We start from the raw sequence: 16,484 nt of genomic DNA on the forward strand, positions 1-16,484 counted from the left end.
TTGAATTTCATGCAAATCAAAACGTTTTACCCTTCAAATATATTGCAGACATATATTAAGAAGATGACTGTGTAAAAAACATGCTGAGTGTGAATGTAACTATGATATGCATTGCATGGAAAACTCATTCAAAATTGCATATTATAACATAACTGATAAGCTAAAGCAACCAAAATAAGATCTGGGATGGGAGAAACTAGAATCTTTTCTTGAACAGCAGTTTATAGCAGCACTAATAACTGCTGGCATGAGGTAGAGACCAATTGTGTCAGCACTGTTCTCACTGGGGAGCAGTTATTGTACTGTACTCCGTGATCATCAAACCATTTGATATTGCTAATGAAATTAAGAGTGTGGAGTTGGAATCCAGATATGGTGGAATTTAACATTTGGCATATACAGTATTTGGGGTGAGAATACAGTAATGTGTGTGTGTGTGTGTATCTTACCTGCTGTGATGGAAGGACTTGAGTTTTGGCTGTACAAGAACAAACAGCACCACTAACAGCAGGATGAGAGCCACAGAACTAGCTGTGGACGCCACAATAGACAGAGCAGGTATACCCAGCGGAGAGCTCGGCTCCTTGTCTGAGGGGCACAGGAAGAGACGATGAGGAAGTGCAAATGTGCTTCACAGATTTAGATTTTCTGCATGGAGTGTGTGTGTGCGTGAGATATATACGTATATATTATATATATATATATATATATATATATGTGTGTGATATAATACATAAGGGTAAAAGTTAGCTGAGGTAACAGACCTTGTGTGAGTCGGCAGCTAATCTGCATGGGGCCATCCCACTCGCCGTTCTGACAGGTAAGGAACTTGTAGTTTCCCTTCAGAGCGTAGCCCTCGTCGCAGAAGTACTCGATGACGGTCTTCTGGGTGAGCCGGTGGCAGGGAGACGGGTGACAGCGGTAGCCCCCGTTCTCTGGCTCAGTGGGGGGCGAACACACTGGGAAGAGATGAGGCAACAGAGATTTTCACAATCGTGGCTGTTGTTGTGCTCCGAAAAGGTCTATTATTTCTACCTGTGGTCAGGTCTGATTCTTGTGGTTTCAATGCTCATATTTTGGGTGAAATTTCCCAGTGTTCCCTGATGTCTCTCAAGGACAATCCTCACTATTGGTGTTGTGATACGGTGTGATATTGAACAGACATGATATTTCCGTTTTGATGCAGTCCTGTATTGAGGGCACTTGCTCAGCCTCAGAAGTTTACAAAGCTGTCTTTCAAGAAGTGAGAAAAATAAAATTCCACAAACTTGACCATGAAATGTTTCTAGTAGCATGAAAGCCATTGCAAATGAATCATTCCAGTTTTAATAAGTGAGCTTGTGAGCATACTCAGCCAAGAATGACCTTTTTAAAAAGCTGAAAAACAGACCATAAACCACTTTATATTGTATTCAAAACTAAAAGTACACTAAATGATGTGTACTATGTCATTTTGAGTCTTGCTCACCGCTGCTTCTGATGCAGAGTGGAGGTTGATGGGACCAGGCACCAGAGCTGGTACAAATGATGGTGGTGGTTCCATCTGCGGTGTAGCCAGGCTCGCAGCCATAAGTCAGCAGGGTGCCCGGGGGAAAAGAGCCCCGGTTGGCTTCGGTCTGGTTCAGCAAGTCTCCGTGCTGCACGCCGGGTGGCCGCACACAACCTAAAGACACAGAAACAAGTGACAAGAGTAAGATGTGAAGCTTCTTCCCCGAGGCTGGACATGATCATTTACTCCTTATGTGAGGAACGATCAGCTTCAGGCCAGCAGACAAATTAGGATCCTGAACCATATTTTAATAACGTAAGGTAGCAAGGTAATTATAAAGCATGTACAGTAAGTAAGCTTAGTAGAGTTAGAAACTGCCTGTAGACAAGAAATGTAAGATCTTGATTTTCAATTGATGCAGGGATTTAAATGTATTACAGGCCTGCTTGGGGGAACGAGGACAATTTGTCTCACAAGCGGCCTCGTTCTTGGATGAATAATGTACCAATATTACGTCAAATAAACAGTATTTACGATCATCACTATTGGTGTTTGTTATGGCTGGCTCCATCACAATCTAATAAGAGAACCTTGATAATTTTAATACAACATTAATGTGGTGCTGCTGGAATACTGTGCTGTACTATCATTTGGCTGACATAAACCGTCTGCTGGTCTCCGCTGCAGGCAGCTGCCACTGGGTTAAACAACTTTTCACAGAGAAACTCTGTCAAGTTGACAGGTTGGGCTGATAATTAAAACTCTGAGGTATTGCTACTTGAAAATAGGCTGCATTTTTAGACAGTTGAAGGAGAAACACTGCATCTATCAACACGAAGTTAGGCAGAGACAGCCACGCTGTGCAGAACAGAATACCTGAAGTGCCTTCAGTGGATTAAAATGTCCCAAGGAGCTTCATATAGATCTAATTTCTCTCGATTATCTCCTGCTCATTAAACTGTCTTCATCCCAGGCCAGTATTGGGTCAATCTGTCCAGTGGTGAGAGAAGGATCTTCAGCGAGGCTCATTTTCTTGGCTCTAATGACACACTTGAAGCTTTAAGCCAGCCAATAAAGACAGGATGAGGCAGAAGCCCTAAAGTTAATTGTGCTTTGATCCACCTTCCCACGCTCCATCTATGATGTTGCAGTGTCACGCCAGCTCCTTATCTGAATGTGCTGCCGTACTCCCACAGCTCCAACACTGTATACTAGAGCTGCACGATATGAGTAAAATATCTAACTGTGAATTATTTTTGACTGATATTGCGATATGATTCACGATATTGGAGGGAATGATCGTTTTTGTATCATTATTCTCATTTTCATTGAAAGAAATTAAAATGATTATAATGTGATTTTTGTGAGGATCTGTAACAAACAAAGATGTTTTTCTTTAGTCTGTAGGATAGGATTTGTAGGCCGGGACATCTCTGCAGCACCACAATACTTCATTCAGAACGGTTTGACACATATTTTGTGCCATCAACAAATATTGCGCCACCTGGCGATTTGGATATTGCACTATTGCAATTTCAATACAATTGTGATTAATTGTGAAGCCCTACTACACAAACATACGCACACACGCACCATCTAAATCCAGCAGGTCTGACATAACATTAACACCTGTGTAAACTGAGACACGACAGCGGGAGGCTGACTTTGCTTTCAGCATTACTGATCTTCAAGAATGGCCAAAAGACATAACGATTTTATTACTATCCTAATCTGGATCATCTGTAAAGTGGTTATGCAAGATTTTGGGCTTGGCTTCAGTGGAAATGTTTTTCAATACCAACTCTTAATACTTAAAACCCAACTGGGCCTTTATGTTAGAGATGATCAGATACCATTTTTTGCTTCCCGATACCTGAACATGCGTATCGGCCGATACCAAGTACCGATCCGATACCAGTGTGTCATATATTTTATTATGTTTTAACAACTGTATACTACTATCACTGTATGGATGTGATAGGATTTCTATCTTTGTTGTCGGTCTATCTCAGGTTAAACTCTTTGTGAAACATGAACAAACACTTTCTTTTATTCTCCAGTTTGACAGTCAGTTATAACGGAAAAAGAACATAAATAAACTACTTTAACGTAGATTTTCTTTAGGGCTTTATTACGTGGTATCGGATCGGTGCATAAACTCCAGTACTTACCAATACCGATACCAGCGTTTTAGGCAGTATTGGAGCAGATACCGATACTAGTATCGGTATCGGACCATCTCTACTTTATGTACAAATTAAGTCTCTTTTATCTGTACATCTTTGATTTATTAAATGGAATTTTGTGTGCAGTGATTTGTCTCCGCAACAAGGCGCAGACATAAGTACATTTAAAACACCCACACAATAAGGAACATTAATAACGCCATCAACACTGATGACCATTTGGCTCATTATTTAATCCCTGGTCTGAGTATTTATAAAATCATATTAGCCATGGTCTGTTGCAGGGTCTTATCGCTTGCTTGACATAAACAAACACGCCAACATTGCAAATGTGTCTTGCTTTTGCTGTGTGTGTTTAGAGATTGAAAGAGAAACTATTTCCACAGCAGTGCCTCTAACATACTCTAATCTCCGGGAAGAAACGTTGCTCTAAGCTGGCTGCACAAGATTAAAAGGAGGAGACTGCACTACTCAGTATGACACGATGTGCCCTGCTATGACATGAACTTCCACGATAACCTTCGAAGTCACTGTCACTTCTAATGTGACTGTTATCACCACTGTTCATCACGCCCCCAACCGGCCCGTCAGACACCGCCTACCAAGAGTCTGGGTCTGCCGAGGTTTCTTCCTAAAAGGGAGTTTTTTCTTGCCACTGTCGCAATAGCCACTGCTAATGCTTGCTCTTGAGGGAATTACTGTAATTGTTGGGGTTTTGGAATTTATAGAGTGTGGTCTAGACCTACTCTGTCTGTAAAGTGTCTCGAGATAACTTTTGTTATGATTTGATACTATAAATAAAATTGAATTGAAATTGAATTAAAAGCAAACACTCAAATGTGCGAGGCCCCCGAGCCCCCCCTCCCCTTCAGAATAAAAGTCCCCTTGTTTTGTTTGTTAAAAGCTTTTATTATGAAGCAGCAAAAATCAGGAAATGTTGGGTTTTCATCAGCAGTAACTTAACATGACTTCTAGAAGCAAACATGAAACGGTAAAAAAATAAAGCAGATATAGAAACTAAACTTCAAACCACAGAGATTCAGTTAGAAGCTAAACGCACCGAGAGCTGAACACACAGACTATTATCAACATCTCTCTCTCCTGCACAGATCCCAGCGACCCTAGACATTCTTATTTCAGCACGCAGACAGGCTGAAGGCAGCGCTTTTCATCAGCCATCACACATGTTGAATGATTTATGTGAGAGGAACAACTGAAATGTACACACACACACACCCAGCCTACAGGTATGTGCAAACACAAACAACGTAACTAAGAGCGAGGAAGTGAGATCCGATCACAAGTGGTCACTCAAGACGCATTTGGAGACACATGCACTTGGAGGCGTCCACTTGTGATCGGATCACTCAGAACGGATGTTAACACCAGTTGGAAACGGCCACTAAAGGCTCTCTGAGGAGTAGATGGTGTTAATGGAGGGGGTAAAGGTGATAAATGGATGACCCCAGGATGGGAGGCAGCAGGGGACAAAAAGGCCTTAGGGGCCTGTTTAAGACAATAGCATCTAGCCAACAGCCACTGTTATGAGCTTTTGTGGTGCGCTGGAGGCAGTCAATACAACTGCAGAAGACAGATGAGTGTTACGGCATTCATTATCGGACTTTGAATTGCTTTATTATCTGCAGGATTGGCTCAGAAAAGGCATGTGCATATACATTTCTTCTTCTTTCATTTTCATATAAAAAAGTATACATGCCATGCATGTAGAGCTGTAACAATTTCAAACGTTGTACAATTAATTGTCTCAGAAATAATTGCGACTAACAATATGATTGTCTCTTTCAGGTATAATAAAAAATAAATTTATTTATTAGTTTTTCAAACAAAAAAAAGTTTCAAATGAATCCCAGGATACATATTTTGGTTATATCACTGTTATGGGACAACGATAATGTAATAACACAGCATATGAAGTAAACAATGCCTCTTTATTATCATAAAATATTGTTGTTGTTTTTTGCTTAAATGAACATAAAATTGACAACAGAACATTTATCCCCATCAATAAAAAAATAAACCATTCCCTGCATTAGCGCTAAGAAATGTTTCAGTGTGAGGCTTAACCCGCTCAAGGGTTAATTCTTACAGAGAGATCAGAGGTCATTGAAGACTAATTAGTCCAGCTTCCAGGAAGCTTCCAGCTTCCTAAATGTAAGAATTTGATGATATGTTTTGTCACATACATTAATAAACTGAATATATTTGTGTTGTGGACGGTTGTTTGGACAAAACAAGTCATTTCAATACATCACGTAGGATTCTGGGGAGTCAAAATGGGCATTTCTTTTTACTATTTATAGACAAAACGATTACCAAGAAACAAATCTGCGATTAGCAAAGTTACAATGAAAACAATCGTTAGTTGTAGCCCTGCACTGTATATTGCATATTAGTAGCAACTAACAACACATATACAAATATAGACAATATATGCATAAATGCTCACACAGATTTCCTTGCACATTACATCCCCTGAGAATAGAATAGAACAACTCATACCTGTCCCATTTCACCTTGAAAAAAGGAAATGAAGACAAAATATGGCAAGATAAAAAAATGTCAAAAAAAGTGGTTCTCAAACTTGGAGCAGTGAAGAATTTTGATTTAAAAATCACTCTCCCATGGGATTATACTTGTCAAAAATGTCAAACGCCTACCTTAGAACATGAATGCGAGACAAATATATAAATATATTCAACAACAAATAACTGACACTACTTAAGTTACCAGGGAAGTGAAAGGTGAGGTTAGAAAGTATCGAGGGGACTATGAAGAAACGACAAAGGGAGAAAAATACTGATGGGAAAAGGTAGTCATCATTAGATACACAGGCGGAAAGAGAGGTGGGGGGAGGGAAGAAAGGAAGAGAGCACAGAAAAACGTCAGCATCATGGAGCACTGTGGCCCTGAGCAATTACAAGCCAGAAAAGAGACATGCCGTGGCAGGTCGACCAATAGTTCAGGCTCTGTACAACAATGGGAAGAGGAGGCAGCCGGCAGCTACAGTACATACCGCACTGTGGGTTGGGTTAGCGCAAACAGAGAGACTCTGGTAAAGGAAAGAATGAATGCTGGTTCAGTATCCAGAGATGGTAGAGTGGTTAAGATTAATAACCTTGCTGTCTCCCTCTTTTCCATCGCCCAGATTCAGTTTTGGCTTTGAAAACACACACAGCGGCAGAGGGGGAAGACTGATTAAAAGCACTAAGCAATGCCAGAATGGATTTCAGCACGCCATGTTTTGTGCTTATGAGGAAGGGAATGACTCACAGTTAAACACAAGCTGTTCTCCCACTGATCTGAAGAGTTTGCTGAAGAGAAATTTTGACAAATGTTGAAAAAAATAATTATGACTAAAACAAAAAGGGCCTTGTGAAAGCGAATGGAAAAGGCGAATAAGCAAAACATACTTAATAAATCCCAAAATGACAGAAATGTCAAGTGCATTGGTGTTTAAACAGTGCTTAAACGTTGGCTTTTACCATGTTGAGTTAAATAAAGTGGACATATAAAAAGGTTAAAACTATTAGGAATCTTTTGGGCGCACACTTGGAGAAACACTTCATGTAGTGGGAGGACTGGGCCAGTACAGAGCGCCCATGAGGCTGATTGCTAATCCCAACATCCAGAGTCTTAAGGCTGTGCCGGAGGAGACTCTGGAAGCTATGGGGGGTGTTAAAATCCCCTGCCTTGCTCTGAAGTGTCTGCCTGGCTGTGAATATCTCCCTTTCCCCATCTGTTACCAATGGCACTCGCCCGCTAAAAGCTGCAAGGAGCGTGGATTGAGGAAAACACGGGGGGACAAGGGTTTTAGCCCCCTTTGCTCAGGCAAATTAAAATTCTAATTATCCTCTTTTACAAGCTGGGAGCGCTCTAAAGCAGATCAGATACTGGTGACTTCTGCAGCCAGCTGTTTGATTGCTTTATAGAACAATAGGCCATAAAAGAGGGTGGGATTTCCAGTGTGTGTGTTCAAGTGTGTCAAGAAGAAGCAGGGGAATGTGTGTGTGTGTGTGTGTGTGTGTGTGTGTGTGTGTGTGTGTGTGTGTGTGTGTGTGTGTGTGTGTGTGAGAATGTATGCTAAAGAGGAGGGGGGTGGGGGGTGGGGGGCTTGGATTATGCTAAAGACCCAGAGGATGATGATGCTCTCTTTGGCCTGGTAAATATGTTTTTGTTCCTTTGTTGGGCCAAGTCCTCTGTTGTTTCGGATGTTTCTGTCATTTTTGGACTGAGGGTGTTTTTGTTTTTTTGCCACGTTCCCCCGTCTCTCCCGCTAATCCATGGGATTTTTAGCCAAGCTGTTGTTATTAGAGTGCAGTACAATGCAGCAGCAGAGCCCACAGTGGGGTAGTGTTGGAAAGAATGGAAGGGCTCCCAACTCATTTCTGACATTGAGGGAAAGTAGTTGCTCTGTTTATTTTTTTTTGCCATTATGTACTTTTTTTTGGGACAGCTGACAGTGCAGTTGAGGAGAGGGAATGCGGAGATAAATAGAGAGGGCAACAGCATGCAACGAAGGAAGTACAGTAGCAACAGTTTTCATATACATTTTTTTTCCTCGAAAAGATTCACTGGTTTAGGACTGCGGTTTAATATAATAGCTTCAATATTATGATATTAAACTAAATATATTTGGGTTTTGGAATGTTGGGCGGACAAACATTTAGGGCTGTCAAAATGAACACGATAATAAAAAGTTAACGCAAATTCCTTTTAACGCCACTAATTTGGTGTTCTGTGATATGGGCCTCTGCCCGTTCCGTAGTTTGGGAATCAGGAAGCGATGCAGCAGTAACGTCGTGGACAGTGTTGCCAACTTGGGGACTTTCTCGCTAGATTCAGAAACTTTTCAGACCCTCTTAGCAACTTCATTTATAACCGCACCAAATTTCGTTCAGGTTCTTTAAATATTTATCAGTTATTTTTCAAAATCCACATGAGCAACGCTTCACATCGGCATAAATATGTCACTTTTAAAGCTTGTTCACCTGTTACTCCCTTTATTTACTTACAAGCAATGTAGCATTTAAACAGCATTACTGATCTGTTTTAACCGAATATTCTCTGGTCTACGTCAGCTAAAAACACAGAATCCATCAGCGCTGTGGAGATAGGTCTGGCATGGTGGGACTACCGGTAGGCCAACGTTACCGACAACGTTATCTTCACTTCACCTGTTCAACTGACTTTAGCAGTTTAGATAACACACTCAACTGTCCTCGTGTTACAGACTTATACTAACCACAGACAGTCTCATTCAGTAACTCAGCAGTACTTTGCTAGCCTAAAAATCTAGACTCCCCCTAGTGGCAGCAAATTTATTTGGCAGCCAGGGGGGGTCTAGGCACTCTCCGTTGACTTTCAAGCTGCAAAAACCAAATTTTGGTCAGGCCACATTGTGTATAGAGTCGGTGGGCGGGGCTTATGGCTGCTGCTGCTGGGAACAGCGGACTTCTGGAAGACTTGGAGTTAAGCTTTTCTTTGATAAAAGAACAAAGAACGGCACAGAAATCATTCTTAAAAAAGGAAGATGTGTTCGGAGTTTTGCCGACCGGATACGGCAAAAGTTTAATCTATCAACTAGCTCCGCTACCTTCTTCGTTGCTCTGCCTGGTTGTAGCGCTATCCTATTGCGTGCAGAGGGAATTTGAAAGACAACCGTTTATCCCGCCCCTCGGATCGACCTCTGTCAATGGTGAGTTCCCAGACCCTACATCTGGATGTGGGTCTGGCTTGTCAGGCTAGTACTTTGCTGCAGTTCATGGCGGCGTGCAGCTGCAGAATAAATATAAGGGAAACACAATGGATATTTGACGTTATTTTTGGCATAAAAAACTAAGAATTCTGGTCTGGCGGTTTCTGGTGGTGCTTGTACAATTATAGGGGAAACGTTGCTAATAGAATATACAAAATGAAGTTAAAGTTAAAGCTTGGTAAAGATATTATACGTTAATCTGGCTTCAATTCCAGTGAAACTATAAATTATTTGGCGAGTAATAGTGCAACTCCAAAATGTGATTTGGTACGTATAAGAGTACTAAGGTTGCTGCACTCACTTTCATTCTTACATAAACAAACCTCCCAGACGCGCTCTCAGTGACATACACTTCACACAGTATGAAGTGACATAACTCTGTACACTGACCTGGGTTGGGGGAAACTGATCTGTAACATAGGACGCTTAATGTCTGAGTGAGCAATACTTGCAGTGTTATATTCTGCGGTGAGCGAGTGCGAAGTCGTCATGCTGTATCACACACACACGCAGTCCAACTCATTTCTGCTTTCATATTCTGTCCTTTCATAACAGCTGGGAACTGACTCAAAGAGAAGACTAAAGCAGATTTTGTTCAACGTGTGTCCAAGGTTATGGGAAACAAAATGTGAAAAAAAAAAAAAAAACAGCTTAGAAAGTTGGACTTGTATTACTGTGGGGCAGAAATAATTCAGAACAAAGCTGAAGCCTCAAAGCATGAAACCAATTTTTCTAAAAAAGCGCCGTTGTTCCAACTCCAGGGACTCTGAGGGAAGGTGGAGGGACCTAACTGCGGACGAAGGGGGGAGGAGGAGGATGAGGAACAGGGAGGCAGTGTGAGGGAGTTGCCGGCACATTTATACAAAAGCCTGAGTACAAACAGATACAGACGGACAGTTTACTCACTATGAAAGTGTAGGTTGCAAGGGTCCCAAAGCGCCTTTGTAAACAGCGTGTTTAGGTTGCTCACTGACATCCTATCGTTGTTGCGAATGTGTGTGTGTGTGTGTGTGTGTGTGTGTGTGTGTGTATGTGTGTATGCATAGTCAGGGGTATGAGTGTCAGACAGAGCGGTGGTCACTCATTTCATCACCATACACACTCCTTAAAAGGCCAACCAATGTCTGTATTGTACACTGGGGCCAAAGCCAACAGTGTCATTTCAACAGTAAACAGGAAGTTTGCCAGAAAAAAAAAAAAAAAAAAAGAGTTTAACAGCTGAGGGTTTGAAAAGAGCATTTCCAGAGAACTTAGCCGTCCGCTCGGCACTCTTCCTGCAGTTGCAACACACGGAATCAAACACACACGCTGCATACACCCAGGGTGAAGGAAGTCTCTAAACAGACAGAAACATCCTCCCTCTCCCCACCCATTCCTTCCCTGCTGTTGCAATGCATGTAGCAAGCCACGTGTGCTGCTATTACACCCCATTGTCCCCGCTCGCTGAGGGATGGGGCACAGTGACAGATTTAAGCAGCGTGCCTCCGAACAGGACAACAGACAACTTTGCATTTGAAGGGTTAAATATGCATGAGAGGCCAAACTGGGTGAGGGCGGAGGGAGGGGGGAGTAGCACCATTGTGTGACCCTCTTTCTAACCCCAAAGATGCAAGCATACACGCACACTCTGCCCTCAAGTAACAGATGGGAGGATGTTAACGAAGGCGAACAGTGAGCTCCCCCTGCTCTCTTCTATCACCCTCACTGCTAAGGACAGCTGGGAGGCAGACATTCCTTCTTCTCAGCTTTCAGAGGAAAAACAAAAGAGAGTGTGGGACCCCTCCTACACACACACGTGCATGTGCTCAGACACACACACACAACCACCCACCCCCCCCTCCTAAAAAACTGTCAACGCAACTGTGGGCTGATCATATTTCAGTAGCCTGGGCCAGCCAGTCAGCAGAGTTATGAGTCCTGAGCCTGGAACATTTGTTGAAGGTGAAAGTCAGGGAGATAATCCCAACCCTGTTTACCAGGGCTGGCACGCTGATATGTTGGTAGTATCAGTGAGGGGAGGGCAGTTCACGTCTGTTGAGAGATGTATGGTATGGAACAACAACAAAAAGTAAGACAGCACGACAAAGCCTGACATAGTCTGCAGCTGGTGTTTCTTTTCTGGCAAACTTATCTTTACCGGCATGCTTCGGTTGTTTGGTGAACAGGTTCACTGCAATAGCACAGCACATACTGTACCACAGACAACACAACATCTAGAGCAAAAGCTATTTCAATTGGAGCAGTCATACTGCAGAGAGCAGGACGACTTATAACAGGATTCATGATCGGATTTATCCCTGTAAGAAACAAAGAGGCAGGAAAAAAAAAAAAAAAAACAACATCAAAACCTGCGACGGTGTCCCACGCTTTGCATTATATCTCCAATGACTCAACAATGCAGTCACTGTTACGGCCACCGTCCCCCTAATACAGTCCGACTGAACTTTGATAGAGTGGCTCTAGCAAGTCACCAAGAGGGTGAACAAATGGCAGCAAGTGTATAACCTCTTAACACATGCAGGCTGCTCCGCTGAGAGAAGTGGAATGCCATTTGTTGTTAACAGTGGGTTCTTACATGCACACGTACTGCGTGTTTAGTAGAAAGTGTAGGTTACTGCAGAGTTCTGTCACCTCAAAACACACTGAAACTGGTACCAGGAGATTGGCAGCAGTTTCAGTGTATCATAATGGGAGGCTGATCAAAGGAAGTACTTGCAAAAAGTAAGTGCAGATATACTGCAAGTCTGCTTACATTGTTGCTACAATCAACATTTTTTGAAAGACTGTATCGTCTATAGACTTTAAAACCTTATCCATTTTGTAATCCAATTCAGTTTATTTAAGAAGAGGGCAGTGCAAATGAATACAATTAGATTTTACATTGGTTAAAAATGCCAGAATTAGCCAAAAAGCAATTTTTCATCTGTAGTTCCCTGGCCTCAATGTTAACATTTTTTTTGTTTTTTTTAAATCTATGATTGCTCTGGGTTTTAGCAACTGCTGTTCCTTATGAACAGAGTTCTGGGCACGTTAACAGTTGACCACACAAAACAGCAGCCAGCAATTCAAACAATAGTGTGCATTAGCAAGCGAGACAGATTTCATTCATTTCATTTCCTACGTCAGTTCTACTGAAATGAGTAGAAATGCTAGAATTAGCAACAACTACCTATATTTGGCAGAGACAACAAAACATTCCCAAGACAAAAAAATATATATAACAAGCTCCTGGAAAAGCATCCATTTAGCCTCAAGTAAAAGCCAAGCAAGCCATGTCAAGGCAAGTTTGACAAAGCTTCAAGTTGAGTCAACTTTAGTGAAACCTAACATTTTTACTAAATGACTGGAATTTAGCCGTCAGTAGGAAGTCCATCGGGAGAGTTACCATCAAACTACTGTTTATCACCATGAGGAAGACACAAAGTACTGTTTGTATCACCAGCTAGACTTCCAACACAGTGAACAGTTTGCGGATGGACACACAGATATGAAACTCCATCCTCATCATCCAAAGCCTAAATGGGCCTGCTGCCAGCATAAATGATGTAGGTGATGTTACAAACGGTAACATCACCTACACTCCTCAGTAACATATAGCTGTGTAAGCATCAGAGAGTGTGAAAGTAAGCACAGCACAATAAACAATAGATAGTTGTTCACTTACACATACTGAAATAAATGCTGTAACTTAGAAGTCGTCAAGTCAACAAATATGGCAAGTTATTTTCAAATGTGCAAAAGTAAGTTAATCAAATTTGTGACTCAAGCCCAACTGACATCTACGGATAATAACAATGGCTTCAGCCCACACAAACACAAGCTGTTAAAAATAACGTGTCTCAAAAAGCTGTTACTTAGTGCTGAAAGGATTAGCCTATCATCAGAAAATAAATTGTTTCAGTTATCTAACAATAAAAACACCAAATAGTTCTACATTTCTCATTGTAAATTTAATTATTGTGGCTGTTGGTCACACTAACACAGCAATTTACAGATGTCTTTGGACTCTGATAACAGTTTTGTTTTTAAACCTACAGACCTATACAAATAGATATGCCAATAAATATAGATATGACATAGATGCACACTATAAATCCTGACACAATTATCCAAATGGACTCCAGCGTAGCCTGTACAAAGACCTTTGCCATTTGGCTGCTGCTTTTTACAGAGAGCTGTTTATAGATGATGTAATAAGGACAGAGGGCATTAGAGTGGAGCTAAGCCAACTGGCCACTAAATATCAACACTCCCAATCATAATGGACTGGTTACAGTTTGAGGAATGGGACTAGATGGAACAAAACAAAACAAAAAACAGGAACTAATGAGAGGTAGACAGGAAATATTTTATGTTAATTAGGACATCACACAGTAGAAACTGAATTCTGTGTCGAAAGGGTGGTGCAGAAACTGGGGGGGCCCTGCTTTAAGGGAGGAGCGGGCTCAGGCCTACGAGTCAGCAACTATGCTCAGTACTGAAGTGCCTTTAAGGAAGGTGTTGAACCCCTGACAGCTCCAGGGGTGCTGTTCTGATCCAAACTATATGCTCCGACTTCCCTCAGGAGGAAGATCAACTAAGAATCATGGGTTGTGGAGTATCATTCGCTCTCTTCCCCTGTATCTATTGAAGCAGAGACGGCCTGAAAATGAGACAGCGATGATGAAGCCGTGTCTGCTGAAATGCAGTCCGTTAAGGAGAAACAGCTGTACACCGCCTCCACCCATGACAACAAGCAACATGAATGCAGCAGGATAGCACATGTATAGCCCAGCCCTTCCACTCCGCTCATAATCAGCAAGTCTGTCAGATCAAGTCTTTTACTTTGTTTTGCAGCCTGAGACTGTGTTTGAGGAGCCTACATGTTCCTCTTTTAGCAAGTAAACTAGCAGAAGTTTTGATGACAGCTTCTGACAAAACTACAGTTGGACGTAAGCTAAAAGCTGAGTCAACAGATTAGGGGTTTTGGACGATGAAGTACAGTATTGCCCCATTTCCAATGTCTTGCTACAGCTGTGGCGTGTTGAGGCATGTCCCTGTTCCACTCTGTACTTGTACTTGTACAATGTGCATTCCCAGCGGGAGATAACCACGCTGACTGATGGCAACATTTCGGTCCAAACATGACCGTTGCCGCCCTCAACTGAGCTGTTGTTGTGCTGAACGGATGGCCGTGCAGGCGGCTAAAGAGAAAGCACTGTTAAAAAGAAGTACATCTTATATACAGCTTTTCGTACTTTAGTAGCTGCTGTCTAACCTAAGAATCTCTGTGGCTTGGAGTCGTAATTGCTGTTTTAAGGTGGTGCTAATGCAAGCCAAACATGTAATTCTGCTGCTTCACATTAAAAGCATAGCAACCGCTAGAAAACTTTATTGTGAGGCACCTACAGTAGGTGCAACTTTATAAGTCACCAAGGTTAGCAAACAACTGCTATCTTCTCAGTCTATAATCAATATTTGGGAAGTTTTTTGTGCATTTTTTTCAGTTTACAGTTTTAAATATTCCTATGTTATATCAATGGAAAAATGGTAAAAGCCACAGAAAACTGGTTAAATGAATAAACCTCAAGCCTTTAACTTGTCATTAAGATAACGCCATTAGCCCTTCGTACTGGTTCATAAAAAATAAAATAAAAACAATGCTGTACCAGCATCATGAAATGGTTGCTCACAGTCTGACACAGCGTGGATTCCTCAATCATTGGCAAATTCACCATGTGTGTAGGATGCTCGGTGCCTTATGTGTAAGCTGATGAACTTGTTTGAACAGGATGACGCTGTTGACTAACGGTGCAACGAAAAATCGGCCCACACTGTTTCAGTGGGCTGGAAAAACACACATCAAAGAGGAGGAAAAAAAAGACAAGACCGACGAAGAAAAAAGGAGACAGAACTGTTTGAAAAAAGAAAAAAATTTAAAGTAAATTTTAAAGAAAAAGATCAACATACTATGTTATACTTTGGCAAGATTTTCAGTAGACAGCTTGATACTGGAAAAAATAATACAAAACATAAGTACAAAGATGATCGAAAAGAGAATGAAAGTAAAGAAAAAAAAATGAATAAAAAGACTTAATGAAAGAACAGAAGCAATGGCAACAGAAGACAGGAGAGGCTGGGGGATATATTTAGCAGCTCATTAGTTAGAGATGTCCTCTACTCAGCAGGCTGGTCCCTCAGATGAGGCCCTTTGGAAATCATTATGACTGCCTGCAGCTTCAGACAACCACACACACATTTCACTGGAAAACAATTTACAAACTGCCTCTCCTCTTCCCAGCCTTAATGTAGTTTCACAATAATCCTGAAGTTCTGGAGAGAGGCCCAAAAACAAAGCTTTAAACAATGCAACTTTGTGTTTTAAAAAAAAAAAAAAATAACTGCCTATTTATATTATAAATGATATATATATATATATATATATATATATATATATATATATATATATATATATATATATATATATATATATATATACACACACACACACACACACACACACACACACACACTACCGGTCAAAAGTTTGGGGTCACTTAGAAATTTCCATTCCACTCCATTCCAGACACAATACCTGCTGAGATCAGTTGTATTGTTTTTTTTTAACCAGGTCAGCAGTTTTCAGATTACATTATTTGCTTACATAATTGCAAAAGGGTTCTCGACTGTTGTAGAAAGAAGTGGCTGAAGAAACACTTGAAATTCATGCTTTTTGGTCTAAACGTCATACCCAAATTATAAGTGGTACAGCTCCCATATACTTTGACACTCAGGGGTGTGCCTGATACCATTGGAAAGGTGATTGATGTGGGTTTGTTTGTGTATTTGAGAAGTGTTGTATTTTGTAGTTTTTGGCTTTTTTTATTTGCACTTTTCAAATAGAAATAAAAAAAACGCACAGACATATTTGTAGAAAAGAATTCATATAAAATCCATTTTTGAGTCTTTTAGCTTCTGAATTTTTTCTGTAGTAAGCTGAGGCGTGGCTAATGCTGTGTTGTCTGTCACCTGTCAGATGTGTTTACAGCAGTGT

The 16,484-nt window shown here is 41.2% G+C and overlaps 1 protein-coding gene across 1 annotated transcript in view; it reads right to left on the minus strand.

Annotated features, from left to right (window-relative positions):
• The window catches only part of susd6 (sushi domain containing 6), a 35,629-nt gene that overhangs the window by 4,451 nt on the left and 14,694 nt on the right, over positions 1 to 16,484 (minus strand). The window contains exons 3-5 of the mRNA XM_028605820.1: positions 1,469 to 1,663; positions 765 to 959; positions 450 to 588 (exon numbers count right to left, since the gene is read on the minus strand). Of these exons, the coding sequence (XP_028461621.1) occupies positions 450 to 588; positions 765 to 959; positions 1,469 to 1,663 (529 nt within the window). The remainder of the gene's footprint in view (positions 1 to 449; positions 589 to 764; positions 960 to 1,468; positions 1,664 to 16,484) is intronic.

This window comes from Perca flavescens, chromosome 18 (assembly GCF_004354835.1).
Source record: "Perca flavescens isolate YP-PL-M2 chromosome 18, PFLA_1.0, whole genome shotgun sequence".
NCBI classification, from domain to species: Eukaryota; Metazoa; Chordata; class Actinopteri; order Perciformes; family Percidae; genus Perca; species Perca flavescens.